The 15,464-nt window shown below is 52.5% G+C and overlaps 1 protein-coding gene across 3 annotated transcripts in view; it reads left to right on the top strand.

Annotated features, from left to right (window-relative positions):
* The window catches only part of LOC147650795 (axonemal central pair apparatus protein HYDIN-like), a 57,163-nt gene that overhangs the window by 33,876 nt on the left and 7,823 nt on the right, over positions 1-15,464 (top strand). For all 3 annotated transcript variants that reach the window (XM_086847704.1, XM_086847706.1, XM_086847705.1), the window contains 23 exons: positions 245-422; positions 942-1,099; positions 1,431-1,552; positions 2,501-2,637; positions 3,275-3,396; positions 3,484-3,675; positions 4,070-4,222; positions 5,290-5,529; positions 6,129-6,272; positions 6,692-6,879; positions 7,054-7,236; positions 7,475-7,594; positions 8,801-8,960; positions 9,066-9,238; positions 9,394-9,592; positions 10,280-10,379; positions 10,908-11,001; positions 11,486-11,654; positions 11,941-12,179; positions 12,498-12,567; positions 13,201-13,405; positions 13,778-14,010; positions 15,072-15,220. In XM_086847704.1, coding sequence (XP_086703830.1) covers positions 245-422; positions 942-1,099; positions 1,431-1,552; positions 2,501-2,637; positions 3,275-3,396; positions 3,484-3,675; positions 4,070-4,222; positions 5,290-5,529; positions 6,129-6,272; positions 6,692-6,879; positions 7,054-7,236; positions 7,475-7,594; positions 8,801-8,960; positions 9,066-9,238; positions 9,394-9,592; positions 10,280-10,379; positions 10,908-11,001; positions 11,486-11,654; positions 11,941-12,179; positions 12,498-12,567; positions 13,201-13,405; positions 13,778-14,010; positions 15,072-15,220 — 3,728 coding nt within the window. The remainder of the gene's footprint in view (positions 1-244; positions 423-941; positions 1,100-1,430; positions 1,553-2,500; positions 2,638-3,274; positions 3,397-3,483; positions 3,676-4,069; positions 4,223-5,289; positions 5,530-6,128; positions 6,273-6,691; positions 6,880-7,053; positions 7,237-7,474; positions 7,595-8,800; positions 8,961-9,065; positions 9,239-9,393; positions 9,593-10,279; positions 10,380-10,907; positions 11,002-11,485; positions 11,655-11,940; positions 12,180-12,497; positions 12,568-13,200; positions 13,406-13,777; positions 14,011-15,071; positions 15,221-15,464) is intronic.

The following is a 15,464-nucleotide window of genomic DNA, read 5'->3' as shown; positions in this document are numbered from 1 at the left end:
ACATTTGCCTTAAAAAAATTCTAAACTTTAGCAAAAATTCTTTGACAAAAGCCAACATTATAAAACACACAGTATTTACTCTAACAACTGTGCAAGGCAACACTATAATGTATTTATCACAAAGGTGATGTGGTCTGATGGTTTCTTCTAGATAGAGAACCTGTCTTGTCAGCCTGTCTGTCCCCTGAGCCATCCCCCATCAAACACTCTGATGTATTCCCTTCCTCCTCTGCCATTCCTGCAGGGCTCCATTGCATGTGGCAGGAAGCAAGTGCTGAGATTCTCTTACATGCCAGGAGTACCAGGAGCCTTTAGCAGGACATACCAGCTTAAAGTGGGTGACCTGGAGCCGGAAAAGATCTGCCTGAAAGGAGAAGCGTCCTTTCCTATGATCAGTGTCAACCTGCCCTGGAACATCAAAGGTGGGCACTGCCTGTGTGCCCCCAGGAAGGGCCCCTCTGGTTTTGTTCCCTACCAAATGCCCACAGGGCAGCTCATGCCCACCTGCACCAAGCCTGGAGGGCTGCAGGACTCCCAGAGCCACTCAAGCCATCTGACTGCTTTGTGAGTCTTGAGCAGAGGATCCCATGTGGCCTTTGTCCCAGGAACCATCCTGCAGAGCTTGCCAGCACATCTGGCAGGGTCCTGAAGGATGATGGCTGGCCTGAAAGGCTTGGGAAAGCTGTAAGAGAGGCTGGCAGGGCTTCTGGCAGGGTTGGATTTGCGTGACATTGCAGGGGATGAGATGTTCCTCTGTGGGGAGGAAGATGGATGGGAGCGAACGTGAGCATTCCGAGAGGAGCAGCAGCATCCACTTTCTATAGATGGCTTGAGGGATTTCTTTCTGGAAGAAAGCAGTGTTTGGGAGCTAGGGACTTCCCAATTTAAGTGGGATTGGCACTTTGCTCACACTTCTCTTGGTGGATGTTTTCTTCCTTCAGGAAATGAGAAACGTGGAAAGCCACTACGGCTTGCAGAACACAGGCAGCAATACAGTGAGACCCTGAAAATTCAGATCCCAGCAGCTCAGCCCTTAAAAAGTCCAGATGTGAAGACTGGGAAGCTGCAGCCCTGCATGCCTGGAGGCTCTGACATTGTAGTAAGAACAGCTGCAGCCCCGTTTGGCACATGCCACTGTCTCCATGTCGCCTGAGCCCCTTGCAGCCCACAGCAGTTTCCCGGTGCCCTGATGGCACCTGGGACCTCCCTGCCCACTTAGAACCATGTGTCACCTCAGCATTGCCCCTAGGGCTGCCACTCTGGCCATGGTCTCTCTGGGGGTTGGCTTGCACCAGCTTGTCAGACACCGAGCAGCCAGACAGGAGAACCCCACACCCCTCTCAACAAGAGCAGGGTGGGATCCTTTCTCAGGTGCAAACCTCGGGAAAGACCTTTGCTAACCAGACACTGTCTGTCTTCCGTTTCCTCAGGCAAACACTCGGCTGCAGATAAAGATGATCGAGAAGGCTGCTCTGGAGCTGCAGAAGAAGCTCACGTGCCATCCCCCAAAGACCGAGTTCCCTGACAAAAAGCTGTGCCAGAGCCTTGTCAAGTGAGTAGGGACTCCCATCCCCATCTCCAGGTGCCCCGTGGGGAACAGCCAGCAATGTCCCCTTCTCCTGAGAGCTCCTTGTTTCTGCAGAGCTGGGAATAGCCTGGACTGCAGCGAGGCTCTTGTCCCGGTGGCTGTGACACGCTGCGTGTGAGCAGCTGAGTGCCCTCCCTTCCCCAGCACCACGCTGAGCTTTGGACTCAGCTCCCCACAGCTGTGGGGTTCTGTCCCTAGAGCTGAGGGGACCCACTGCAGACCTTCAAGCCCTTCCAGACAGCTTCAATTCTGTCCCTGCTGACTAGCTCTGAAAGAGACAATTCCCAGCTGATGTCTTGGTTCCAACTAACAGAGCACACTAAACAAAAGGAGGAGGGAACTGCACATGTCAGCAAACCCTTGAAAGCCCAAAATCAGATGGCTTGAATCCTGGTGGGGTGGCAGGGCTTATCTAATTAACTTGGTCTGTCCCTTTGCACCATCATGATGCAGCACAAGCAAGGGAGGCTTCAATTCAGGAAGATGCTCTGCAGAACAGATCAGGTGATCTGGCTGCAGAGCAGTGAAGATTTCCTGTGCAGGCAAATCTTATTGCTAGGCCCCAAAGCAATTTCAGGCTCAGGCTGTACACCAGCCTAAGTGGTTTCATTTAGTCCAGTGGAGGCCCAGTGGACTCACCTCTACTGGCTTTTCATGGCAGAGGAGCTGTGGACAGTTTCCATTTTAAACTAATTTTATTTCCAGGTACCATTAGTAGCTGATAAAACCTAGGACCTGCACTCCTCCTGACTTCCCAAAGTCATTGCCAGGTGGTCAGGCCATGGGTTTCACGGGCTTGAGCTGAGTTTTTGCAGCAGTGAATAAAGAAATAGCCATTTGATTTGTATCCTCCATCCACCTGGACATGGAGGCAGGCTGTGGTTTAAGGACTGTCCTTACTCCTCCTTGCAGAGTTGAGCTGCCCGAGTATGTCCTGGACATGGGCACTGTCCTGAAGGGTTTCACTGAGAGACGCACTCTGGAGATCACCAACCCTGGGCAGATCCCAGTGTCCTTCTGGGTCGATGCATCTGTCCTGCAGGACACAGGTAAGCAGTGCTGGAGACACTTCCTGTGGGCATGGAGGAGGTGTCTCACCCAGATTAGCTGAAGCCACTGAACTTGGGGAGGTTTTTCAGCTTTTTCTTCTCCCTGCCCCTGCTGGGAGCTTCAGAGGCAGAATCCTCCTGTCCAGCCATGCCCAGGGACCTGGCCTGCCTACAAGTGCCCTGACACTCCAGTGTGGGGCCAGATGGGCTCATCACCCTGGTCACCTCTCAGCATCTTCTGCCCTTGGCTCCCACGAGCATCAAGTTTCTTTGGGCACTCTGTGGCCTTGTTTTGTGAACCAGTGGTGTCTGCTGTGTTTTGGAAGTGCTTTGTTTGGAGTTCACACTGTCACAGCACTTGTATTCAGCCTTTCTTGAGGAAACAGCCTGTGAGATCCTCTGGTGGATCAAAAGAGGCTTCCAGAAGAGGCCTTGAGGCAAGGCTGCACTTGCATCACACAGTGGCTCGCTGTGTCGAGGGGCGTTCAGGTGCACTCTGAGTTTTTGTCCAGGTCACAGCACAGCCTGGGGTTTTTCCCAGACCTCTCACCAGGACAGCTGTAAGGCCTTAACGTGCTTCTGACACATTGCTTGTGTTTCCTGTGTATCTCAGCTGCTTTGTTTTCATCTATTCAAGGTTTCAGCGTGGACCTGGGCCAGATGAAGAGTCTGCCCCACATGCACACCCTGAGGTTTGATGTGTGCTTTGAAAGTGCCCAGCAACCACAGGGTGACGTGGATGTGCTGCTGCCCATACAGGTACCACAGCTCTTGGGGCAGGCAGCAGGCTGGGCACAGCAGCAGATGTCACCTGCACCCTCTGCTGAATTCTCTGTCCTTCTACAGGTAACAAAAGGCCCCACGTCTCACATCCGCCTCCGTGCCACTGTCTTGGAACTGTCGCTCGACCTCTCCCAGAACACACTGCAGTTCCCCAGTATCCTCGTTGGGCAGTGCCAGGTTGAGACAGTCCAGCTCTACAACGGGTTCCAAGTGCCCTGCAAATGGTTCATCACTGCCATCAAGCCTGTTACGAAGGTAAAGCACAGGCAGCACTGAACACACAACTTCCTGGCTGGGTTTTCTTTGTGTCTCCTGCCCTTTCTGCTCCTGTGGCTGCCCGAGCACTTGGGTCTGTGGCGTGTTTGAAGAAGCTTCTGAGGGTCTAGATCAAGGCTGGTTTTCCTAGACCTGTTCCATTAGCTGCTGCTTTGCTTTTGTGCCATCTTCAGCCATTCCTCCTCCTCTGAGGACAGCAGTTCCCTCAGCCTGCCATGTCTACAGGTTTTCCCTCCAGCTCTAGGCTTTGGGGCCACACTTGGTTTGGCTGTGGGTGCTGTCAGCGCTGTATCAGTGTCTCAGAGCACTACAGGAACTGAGGCTCTGTCCTCACAGGCTGAGGAGACCTCACCCCATTGGTTTCTGTGTCCAGAGCAATCAACTCAGATACATGACACCAGCCCAAGGTCAGAAGCAGCAGGCGCTGGAGGAAAGGCGCTGCCCCTTTGAAGTGACGCCCTCCAAAGGAACCCTTGATGCAGGAGCGTGGCAGAACTTGCAAATCCAGTTTGCACCCAAGGAGGAGGTGAGATTGGCAGCTGTCAGCCCAGGAGGCCTGTCAGGGCTATCTGGAAATGAGGGCCTGGTGCAGAGAGTGTGGGACGAGCTCTGCCTTCACAGGGGGCTTTCTGCAAGCGCCATGCTCAGCGTGGCTCAGTTCAGCCCACAGAGCACTCCCGGGAGATGTGCTCTGAAATGCCCACAGGGAGCTTGCACAGAGAGCATCAGGGCTCTGTGGCTGCCTCTCGGCACAGGGGAGGGATGTGCCCAGCTCCCCTCAGCCTCCCCCTTGCCTGGCCCTGTTTGCAGCTGCGACACTCGGTGCAGAGCAGCTGCACACTCGCAGAGGATAATCCTGGAATGGCCGCTCTAGGCCCATCCTGCTGCACAACTGACTGGCAAAACAGCCACCAGACACCTTCCTGAGCATGGCAGGACAGTCACCTGTCGTGGTGTGCTGCCAGCAGTCAGTCCCTGGGGCTCTGGCCTGCCTGCACATTCCCACACAGCTGGGGATTCAACTGAAAAGGATGCAGCATTCCCAAAAGTACTTTGCCTGGGGCCGCTGGGTCTTGGAAACTGACAGTGTGTAGCAGTATGGACACAAGTGCTTCTGTGCCCACAGACAGTCCCAGGGACCTTTTAATTGCTCAAGAGATGTAAACATCTTGTGTCTGGCTTTGATCAGAGCCAAACACCAAGCAGAGAAGGTGACCCTTATTTCTGGCCACCCAGAGCTCATTTGCCTCTCTCCTGGAGCTGGCGTTTGCCTGATGCAGCAGTGCCAGGACTGGGTGTGGACACTGTAACCCCAAGGGCCCTTCTCTTGAGCACTGCACTCCTGCATGCCTGGGTGAAAACGCCTGGCAGTCCACTGTCCATCCATCTGGTACCCAATACCCAGTGACAGTGCACACCAGGACTCATCCCAGTTACTCACACCCAGACACAGGCGCTGTAGTCCCTCGCAGAAGTGAATATCTGGTTTCTGTTCACCTTGGAGGGACTGATAACACCCTGGCCTTGGGGCAAGCGCTGTATTTGGGGTCCTGGGGCTTCATGGATAAGTTTTCTGCACTTTTCTCTTTTCAGAGGTCTTACAAGTATGAACTGAAACTTAACATTCATGGGAGCAGCAATCACTTAAGTCTGCACCTCTCGGGGCAAGGTCTGGAGCCACGGTTGGAGTTCAGTCCCCCAGCACTAAAGATGGGATGGGGGCTGGTGGACAGCGATGGGGTGGAGGCCACAGTGGTGGTGAAGAACCCATGCAAATTCCCCATCGAGTTTTACTCCCTGGATTTTGATGAGCAGTACCTGGAGGAGGAGAAGGTGAGAAGGCAGGTCTGGTCCCCGTGTACATGCTGCCCAAGCTTCACAGCACTCCAATCTTCCCAGGCTTGTGTCAGGGAGATGGAGGCAATGCCCAGGGCAAAGCCAGCTCTGCTGATGTGCTGTGGGAGGATTTAAAGAGTTTGTGTTGTTGGGAGGAAGGGAGGAGACAGAAAATGGGTTTATTGCATCTGTGGCATGAAAGGTGAGAAAAGGAATCTTGCATATGGTTTCTCTTCCCTGCTGGCAGGCTGGGCATGACTTGGGCTGGGCATGTGCTCTGGCAGAAAACTCCACTGGTTCTCAGGGCTTTGCTGGCAGAGTGCAGTCCTGGCTAGTGTGGCTAGTGTGGCTGCAGGCAGTGAGCAGCTCATGGTCATTGTTTTCTTCAGATGAGTCACTTGGGAGGGGTTTCTCTCCCAGTCCTGCTTGTAGCTCTTGCCTCTGCTCTGGAGCCTGCTCACCCCACTGGGCATAACAAAATACTTGTACGTGATGGAAATCAAAAAGCCCATTGCCAAAAGCTCAGTGCCTTCAAAGAAGGAGTTGTGAGGATGAAGGTGACAGAAGTATAAACAGGATTTTCTCTCGTCTTTTAGATGCTGAGGCATCTGGGACTGCATCCCCAAGGGCCTCCCCTTCCCCCTGCTGCTGTCCTCTCCAGAGTTGACTGCCCAGAGGAGCGGCTGGGCTCTGCAGAGCATGTGAAGCCCTTCACCATTGTTACACCTGAAGACAATCTGGTGGGTACTGCAGTGATGCTGGCACTGAAGGTGCCAGGGCAGGGACCAGGCTAGATGGGGGCATGAGGGACAGGTGGATGGAAAAGGATCATTGTGGAGAGGTAGTGAAGATGTGATGGGGCCCCACGTCTGCAGGTCTCCTTTCTGTCAGGGATGGGGCAAAAGAGACAGCTTTGCTGGAGACAGAGCAGTTCTGTAAGAGGGGAAAAATCACTTAAAACCACCAACTTCCTTTGAGGAGAGGATCCTGAATTAGAAGGGGTGTCCTAGACAAAACAAACCCCAGTAAGGAAGACCAAGTTCCTGGGCAGGTGCACTTATTTATTCTCTCTTCCATCGGTGAACGAAGGCCCATTTTTCTTTCCAGGATGGGAATGTCTCAGGGCTCACCCCTCTCTCCCTTTTCTCTCTCCCTTTAGGCCAAGACCCCAGATGAGATGGGCAGTTCTGCTGAGGGCCAGCCAAAGAAGGGTAAAGCAGCCAGCAGAGACAAGTCTCCAAAGGGGAGCCAAATATCTACACAGAGAACAGAAAGTCCCTGGGAATCCTCCAGCACAAGGTCCAAATGTACACTGGAAAGTGCCTCAGTCCCCACAGAATTCCTCAGGTGAGCTGCACAGGAGGAGGTGATGCCTCTGCTTCTTGGTCCTCTTGCCAAACAAGGTCCATCGTCCCCAGCTGCACAGGAACCCTGTGCCAGGGCCTCCATGGGATGGCCAGTGCACCCTCCTTGTTTCATTTGCTCCTCAGCCATGTCTGAAGCCTCCTCTTTAATTGCCAGGCTGAAACGGTACCGCTGGATAGTGCCTGCCCTCGGTGAGGTGGAACTGAAGGTCCACTTCTCCACCAAAAAGCCAGGGGAGTTTGAGCAGACGCTGAGGTTTGAGCTGGTGGGGACAAAGCGGCAGTACGAGCTGCCCTGCAGTGGCACCGGCCTGTACCCCAGCATCAGCCAGAACCCACGGTAAGGCTGGCCCCTGGTAGCCTCCCACACTGCTGCCCCCGAGCTCACAGCCAGGGCTGCTCCTTGGGCATTCTGGCCTGGGCACATGGTGCTGCCTGACGTCACCCAGCATCTCTTTCTGTGCTGGGAGCTGGGAAGGCAGATGGTCCCTGAGCCACCAGGATGGGTTATGGCTTTCTGACTGCATTTCCTACCTGCAGCATCTCATAGCTCCTCCTTCCCTGCTTTCTCTGCCCAGGCTGGTGTTTCCACAGTGGAGGAGGACCATGAAGGAAGGTGAAATCATCTTCAAGGAATATGTTGAGAGCACCAAGCAATTCCACTTTGGACCGCTGCTGTGTGGGAAATCAAGAGAGTGGTATGTGCTCCCTGCTGGGTGTTGTACTTTCTTTCCTGGACACGCTTGGGGACATGGACACAATCCAGGGCAGTCCCTGGCAGAGTCCTGGCACACACGTGGGTTTGAAGGAGCACAGATGTGTGAACCTGAGCATACAAGAGGCAAATGAGCCTTGGGGGTGCCGCTCTGCCTGCCTGCTGGGTGCCTTGGCCAGAGCCCCAGGCTGCTGCCAGTCCAAAGGGGACTTGGGGCAACTTTTGTCTGCCTCCACATCTCAGCTTCACCCCTTAGGAAATGTATGGTGGTTTTTGAAGTGCTTTGAGCTCGGCAGTTAGCCTGAGTGAGCAATTATTCTGTAGGTGGTTTTGTAAAGCTATCATTGATCTGTAATTATTAATAAGATTTTATGGTTGACCTGCCAGTGGGTGTCAGGGGGTATGTACAGCAGGAACTACATTTGCCTGTAATGACATTGCATCATCACTGCTGGATAAAGTCTGCCTGAAAACGTTGTCATTGAAGCTATTGTGCATTTCTACTTTTACTGTCACTTTTTAAAAAATAGTATTTAACATTAAGTTCTTGTCTCCATGGGAGCTCTGGAGGGCTAAATCTATTTTGACAACACAGTTTCAAAAACCAGACAATCTTTAGCCAGGTTTATGGGATGGTCTGGGATTTCTGTTTGCCTCTTTAACCCTTTCACTCCAAAGTCATTTCCACACCTGAGAGAAGGGTCACTTGTTATCTTTTTGCATTCCTCTTGGGAAATGATGCTTTATATTTCTTTCTCAGATTTTGTGATAAGCCATGAAATCCAAAGCAGTTTCATGACTTTTTGGAAAGAGATCAGCTAAACTCTTTTTCCAAAAGCCTTTCTTTATACCCTGCAGGGAAGGCACCCCAAGAAAGAAGGGGAAAGAACCCATGGGCCTGGTGTACTGTTATTTTTCTAGGCACCTTTGAATTTACATTGTATTAAAAACACTTGAAGTGGCCTGAGCATCATCAGGCTTCTGGGGTGGAGGCCCCAAGTACAGGGGAAGGCATCAAAGTCAGGCAAGGATGAGCACATGCCCACGCCCCTGGCTGGGATCCACTTCCCTCACTTGTTTGTTAGAGCAGGGTCCTCCAGCACCGCTTCCTCGGCTGCACACGGTGCTTTCCTCGATGCGTGGCAAAGGCAACAGTCTCCTCTGCAGCCTTTTCCCCTTTTGTGGACAGGTACAAGGCCCAGAACTGTCCTGCCAACTCGGAGAATATAACCATCCTCAACAACTCCCCCATGGACGTAGAGGTCCAGTTCTTCTTTGAGGATGATGGAAAAGCAGAGACGTTCCTTCTGGACCCTCCCAGCATGACCCTGAAACCAAAGAAGAAGCAGGTAGGAGAGGGGCAGGTAGAGCAGGCACCGTAGAAGTGCCCAGGAGCTGCTGCTCCTGCTCACACACAGAGCTCTTTCTATTTCTTTCCGTGGGGCCGGGTCCAGGAGCTGACCATTTGGGCATACCCCACTTCCCCTGGCTTCCTGGAAGACAAACTCATCTGCTGCATTGACAAGAACCCAGAGCCAGTGGTCTTCAGCGTGTGCTGCCACGGGGTGCACGTGAAGCTGGAGGTCAGCCCCCTGGAGCTGTCTTTTGACAAGCTGCTTCTGCACAGGTCAGTCATCCCACAAGCACTCCAAGACTTGTGACAAAGACAAAACATTTGACTCTGCTTTCCAGGGCTCGGATGGAGCTGCTCCAGGTTGCATTCAGTGGCGAGGCTGGTGTGACCAGCCAGCAGCTGATGCCAAGTGCCTCCTGTCTCTGCAGGACTGACAGCAGGACCTTGGTCCTGAAAAACAACACCCTACTGCCCATGGCCTGGCAGCTCAGTGGGCTGGATGACCTTGCTGAGGACTTCTCACTGTCACAAGATAACGGCACCATTGATCCCCGCTCAGAGTTTGAAGTGACAGTGAATTTCAAGGCCCAGCAGATTGGCACCATTGAGAAGACCCTTCGACTAGAGGTGAGAGGGACTGTGCCCTGCCTGGCACAGTGAGCAGCCACGTGCTCTTAGGGACAGAGTCAGGAAGAGCTGCCCCTGACAGACACAAGGGTGCTGTGACCCCAACTTGTGCCTCTACACAGCGTTTGCCAGAACGTGCAGTGCATCCACATCCCCCAGATAAGCAGACACTGCACCCTGAGCCTGTAGCACAAGCACCTTGGCCCTGTGAATGGTTGAAGGTTGTTGTTTGGTTGTACAGACTGCAGCGTGATCTCTGCATTTCTCCTGGAGCTTGTCCAAACCTCTGGCATCGTGCAACAAACTCTGCCCCTGGCATTTTGTTCCCCATGGTTTAGGGGCTGCATTTCAGAGAGGGTGCTAGGTGATTGCAAAGGGTTGTCAATGCCACCTGCTCTGAGACACCCTACACTTCCTGTGGTTGTTCTTACATCCCTGTGCCTCTCAAGGAAGCTTTAGCAGCAGCATTCCCTGCTGTAGGAATGCAGAGTTGGGCTGATGGGGTTTTTTACTGCAGCAGAATCCCACTGGGACAGCCCATGAGATGAACGGGTTAGGAAAGCTTGGGTGTCCACCAACACTTGTGAAGCTGGGGAGGCCATAGGGGAAGCAGCCAGCAGAGACAAGGACTTAGAGGCTGTCTAGCAAAAGAATAATCTGAACAGTGTTTGTTTCTTGCTTCCTCAGGTTTCAGATACAGAAAACATCCTGGGGATTGTTCAGGTTGAAAACATCAAACTGTCTGCAGAGGTGTATGATGTTCTCCTGAGCATGGTCCTGCCTGAAGGTCAGTGGATGTCTCCCAAACACAGCAGTCCAGCTGCACTGCCTGACCTTGGGTGGTGGGTGACCAAAGCACTTGGGATGGGATGGGATGCAAGGATGGCATGGATACATAAAGCACATACCCTGCAAGCTGCATGGAATAAAGCACTGTCAGGGCACTGGCAGCCTTAAGTCTCTCCCCTCTGAACTTTGAAGTGTGCAGCTTCACGTGCAGGTTGGATTTGGGGGCTTTGAAACACCAGTGACGTGAACAGGCAGTTGGCAATTCCCACAGGCTCAGCACAGCATGTAAAGTGATGGGATTTGTGCTTGGAAGCGAGGAAATGGAAGCCGAGCTCCTTAGCTACTAAGCCTGCAGATATTTTGAGTAAGAAGAGAAAGGGCAGACAAGTAGCTGGAAAACCCTTCCAAGAACAGCAACTTGCTGAAAAGGGTTTTGTGCTGGGACCTCCATGTAGCTTGGGACCTGGTGTATTCTGCAGCAGCTCACAAATACCATGTCTGATCTCGCTCTGTGCGTTGTCTGCAGATGAAACCTTGGATTTTGGAACCATCCATGTCCTGGATAATGTGAAGACCGTCCTGACTCTAAAGAACAAAGGGTTGTACAACATTGAGTACAGGTGAGTCCAGCTGCCTGGTGGTGAGCATTTCCCTGGGTTCCCAGGCCTGCAGTCTCCCTCTGTCAATGGTTAGAACCTGTTTCCATGCTGGCTACCTCACAATAAACACAAAACCTGGGCTCCCTCAGCTATTTCACCAGAGATTCCAGCCACAAACTAGCAGTTCTCCACAGTTCAGCAGGGAACCCAAAGGAGAGCCCCAAGAATTTCAGGCACTGAAATGCTGAGATTCATTGCCTTTCTTTGATGGTCACCTCCTTTCTCCTTCTGAGACTCTGTAAAAGAGTGAATGAAAAATTTCAGTGTCAAGGCTTCTTGCAATAACCTCATGACTGTCTGTGCTCTCTGTCAGCATCCAGGATTCCCTGAGCAGAGCTGCACTCTCCCTTTTCTTCTTTTTCTGGTCCTATGCAAAGTCCTGGCTGTGCTGGCAGCACCTCTACTTGTAACTGCAGAGATCTCCATTCCTTCCCTTTCTCCCCAGATTGATGCTGAAGGGTGCAGGTCCCAGGATGCGAGACTTGGCATCCCACTTCACTGTCAAGCCTCAGTCGGGCAAGCTGATCGCCTCCCAGCCTGGTGTGAATATTGAGATATTCTTCCACCCCACAAGGGAAATGCTCCTCAAGAACAGCCCCATCCTGTACTGCCAGGTGAGCTGCCTGGGCCAGGCTGTTACCACACGGTGTTTTGGGAGCATAAACAGGACAGGTGTCTAATGGAAGGAGGGCTTTAACTGGAGAATCCTCTCTCCTACGTACACAAACAAAGTCTTCAAAACCATTTGGGAGGCTTCCTAAGGGAGCTGAGAATCTGAATCTGGAGGAGGTGCTTTAACTGGGTGGGTGAACTGATGGAGGCCTGGGGTGGAGGCTGGGGACTGGAGTAGAGGCTGGCTGGCCTCTTTGCTTTGTTTACCACCCCTTCCTGTGGACACAGGTGATAGATGCCATCGCAGGGGAAGGAGGCCAGACTGTCGCCAACATCCCAGTGAGGGTGTCGGCCAGAGCTGCGTACAGCAAGTTCAGTATTGAGCCCGCCTCACCCATCAATTTCGGTGCCATGATGAAGGGCAGCAAGAAGACCCAGACTGTCGTGCTGGAGAACACAGGCACGATCAGCTTCAAATTCCACATCCAGCCAGCAACCGAGGATGCATCTTCACTGGAAAGCAAAAGGTACGAGAAGCCCTGCACCACCCTTCCTGCCTGAGGAGGCACCAGCCCACGGCTGAGATGTGGCAGGCAGCCAGACCTGGGCTATCGCCCATTTGCATCCCTGCCTTGGGGAGAGGGAGCAAAACACGCCTCAGTGTCCCCATGTGTAGTAGGAAGCTGGTGCTCGAGCTGCTCTGTCCAGCAATGGGTGCTGCAGGCTGCTCTCTGGGAACCATCTGGAGCAGGAAGGCTTTCCTCTGTGAGGAGGAAGGCCAGCTTTGGCCTCAGAGAAAGGCAGGGGAGCTCAGCATGACAGATACCTCTGCTTTCTCCTCTCAGTTCAAAGCAAGGGGAATCTGTTCCATCAGCTAGGAAGTGCTCAGCGGGAAGGAAATCAAGCTTGACACAGGTGGGTGACTCCTGCTCCCCAACAATGCTGCTGCTGCAGGGGATGTGAGAAGATGCTGCTGTGCCCAGGCTGGGGGCTCATCTCCATTGGGTGGGACGTGGTCTGCAGGATGGAGTCCAGGATCTGCTCAGTCCCATTGACAGTCCTGTACTCTGGCTCTGACCTGCAGTTGTGGGCTCAGCAGAGGGGAGCAGGTCCTGTGTGTGATAGCTGCTGGCCAGCATGTGTCTGTGAACACCACAGAAGCAAAAACATCCCCCCTGAACTCCCGGTCCACAGAGCTCAGACAACATTTTTTTTTCTTCCTTTTCTTCATCTCATTCCCCTACCTCTCTCCCATCATTTCTCACAGCTGTTTCTGCTCTCCTGTTACCTCTGGAGGCTGAGGATCACAGCTACCACCTTCATTCTTTACACTCAATCTCCTTTCTCTCTGCCACTTGAGACAGGCTTGCAGCTCCTCTTGGCTTGTTGGGCTCAACCTGGAGCTGCCTTTGGGCCATGGAGTCATCTTTCCCTGCCCTGGGACTGGCTGCTTGGGCCCAGCTGGAGGCCAAGGCAGGACATACTCTTTGCTGGGGTGCTCAAGGCACAGCTATTACCCTTCAGCCTCTCCTGGAACTTCTTCTGCAGGGTCAGCTCAATGTGGGCATGTTCACGGTGTCCCCTTGCTCCGGCTCCATCGCTCCGTGGGGACAGCAGCAGATCACGGTGGAGTGCCTGGCAGGGCAGGAGGGGACTTGTGAGGAGCAGCTGTACATTGACATCGTGGGCAGAGACCCCAGGGACAATCCCCTCGGCATTCCCTTTACCCTGACTGCCGAGTCCTGCCTGCCAGGTACGTGCTCTCCACAGGTTCCCTTGGCCAGACCTGCTGCTGATCAGCACCTCAACTTGCTGCTTGGATAGGGAGGCATGCTAGCCCTGGTGTCCCCCCTTGAAATCTTCAGAGTTTCCAGCCCTCTTAAGTCCACTGGTGAATTCATCCCTCCCCAGCTGAGAGGGATGCATGGAAGGATAAAAGGAAAGCAATGCTCTTTAAGACTCAGGTTGACTGAGCTCCATCCTCATAGCCAGCTCCCCCACCCAAAGCTGGGTTTAGCAGTTACCTGGGCAGAAAGAGCTTACCAAGCCTTCTCAGAGGCCAGCAAGGCCCAGATGAATTCATCAGGGAGGCTTCTTCATGCTCATCCCTCTGGTCTGTCCACAGCATTTGCTGAGGATGCGATGTTAATCTTCGAAGAATACCCGATCTGCAGCAGCACTGACCTCAGCCACAAGCTGCTCTCTGTGCACGGTGTGGGCCTGTTTGTGAGAGATGAAAACAAGTTCATCTTCAACAAGATTCTGGTTGGGCAAGAGGCTGAAGCCCACTTCAACATCTACAACACAAGTGCTCTGCCGTGTGACGTGGTCCTCTCCATCAGCCCCCTGCCAGGACAGGTAAGAACAGGAGGCCAAGGAGATGGTTGCCCTCTAAGGGCCATGTGAAAGCTGTTTTGTTCTCCAGATTGCTTTCTGTGGCCCACACTAGCTCAGTGTAGGTCAAACTTCAGGGCAGAGCAGCAGAGCCAGGGAACAGTTGTGTTGAATTCTCATGTCTTGGGCAAGGTTTTGGCTCACACCTCTGGGTCTTTGGTGGGAGAAGTGAATCCTTCTGAACCTCTCTTGGAAGCACACTCAGAGAGGGGCTGTTATCAACTGACATGCCAGGGCTCAAAGCAGAGCATCTCCTCAGGCTCCCTGGCTTTTCCTCTCTCTGAAGGCCAGTTGTAGGTTATTTGCAGGGTTTTCCATGCAGTGACCACCTCCCACATAGGGCAGGGCAGCTGCCAGCACTCAGAACACACAATGCTTTAGCACAAGGTCAGCATTCCCTGCTTGAACAACTCATCCTTAAAACAATACCCCTGAGTTCACAGCCCATAAACACACCTCTAGGAGGGCTGTGAAAATGGGAAGAGCTGTCACAATGCAAGATTTTTGCCTGGCTGGCTGCTATTCATGGAAAAGAGAAGCCAGGAGAAAACTGCTTCTTGTAGAAAAGTCTCCATAGCATGACAAGAAAAAACTCTTCTTCTTACAAGGACTGATCAAAGACTATTGTAGAGTTGATACTGCTTTACCATCCCAGGTTTTGTCTCCCAGTGGTCAAAAGTGGGAAAAGAAAAAGTTGGGTAGGGGGAGAAAAAGTGTTCTGGAGGTTTTATTCTGATGTTTCTTATTCCTGTAGTCCTGTTGATAAAATTTCTTTATTCCTTTTAAGTTTTAAACCTGTTTTACCCTTCTCCTAATCCATAGTTCACAACAAAAAATGCATAAGTGTCCTGGTGATTTTAGCCAGTGCTAAACCCCACCACATTATTTAGTGCATTGACTGAGAAACTCCAATTAGCAAATCTAAACCACTACAGACATGCTGTTTTCAGTAATGCTTTTATGAATGAAACTGTGTCGTGCTGGAAGGTGTTTTCTCCTAACACTGCTCTCTGGCTTCCCCCAAGGAAAAAGGCCCTATCACCGTTTTCAAGTTGCATCCAGTCCAGATGTCCATTCCCGGCTCATCCCACGCTGTTGCTACAGTGACCTTCACCCCTCCAGACGAGCAGAACTACGACTGCACTTTTAAGGCTTCCCTTGTCATCCCCAAATGGTAATTGACCCTGAGAAATATTGGGGGAGGCCTCTCTGACAGCTGCCTCTCCACTGGGAAGGCACAGACCTCTTGTTAGCTCTAATGCTCTCAGCAGCCTTAGGCAGAGTACTTGGCATGAGATGATCTGGGAGGCAGTCACTGTTGGATAGAGCAGAAAAATGAGGCAGATTTGTCATACAGGTTTAGCCTGTATGAGCAAATAGGAAGACAGGGAAATAGGTAGCCAACTGGAAGTTACTGA

Source organism: Cyanistes caeruleus, chromosome 12 (genome assembly GCF_971803275.1).
Source record: "Cyanistes caeruleus chromosome 12, bCyaCae1.hap1.1, whole genome shotgun sequence".
NCBI classification, from domain to species: Eukaryota; Metazoa; Chordata; class Aves; order Passeriformes; family Paridae; genus Cyanistes; species Cyanistes caeruleus.
This window is presented reverse-complemented; position numbering and strand designations above follow the sequence as displayed.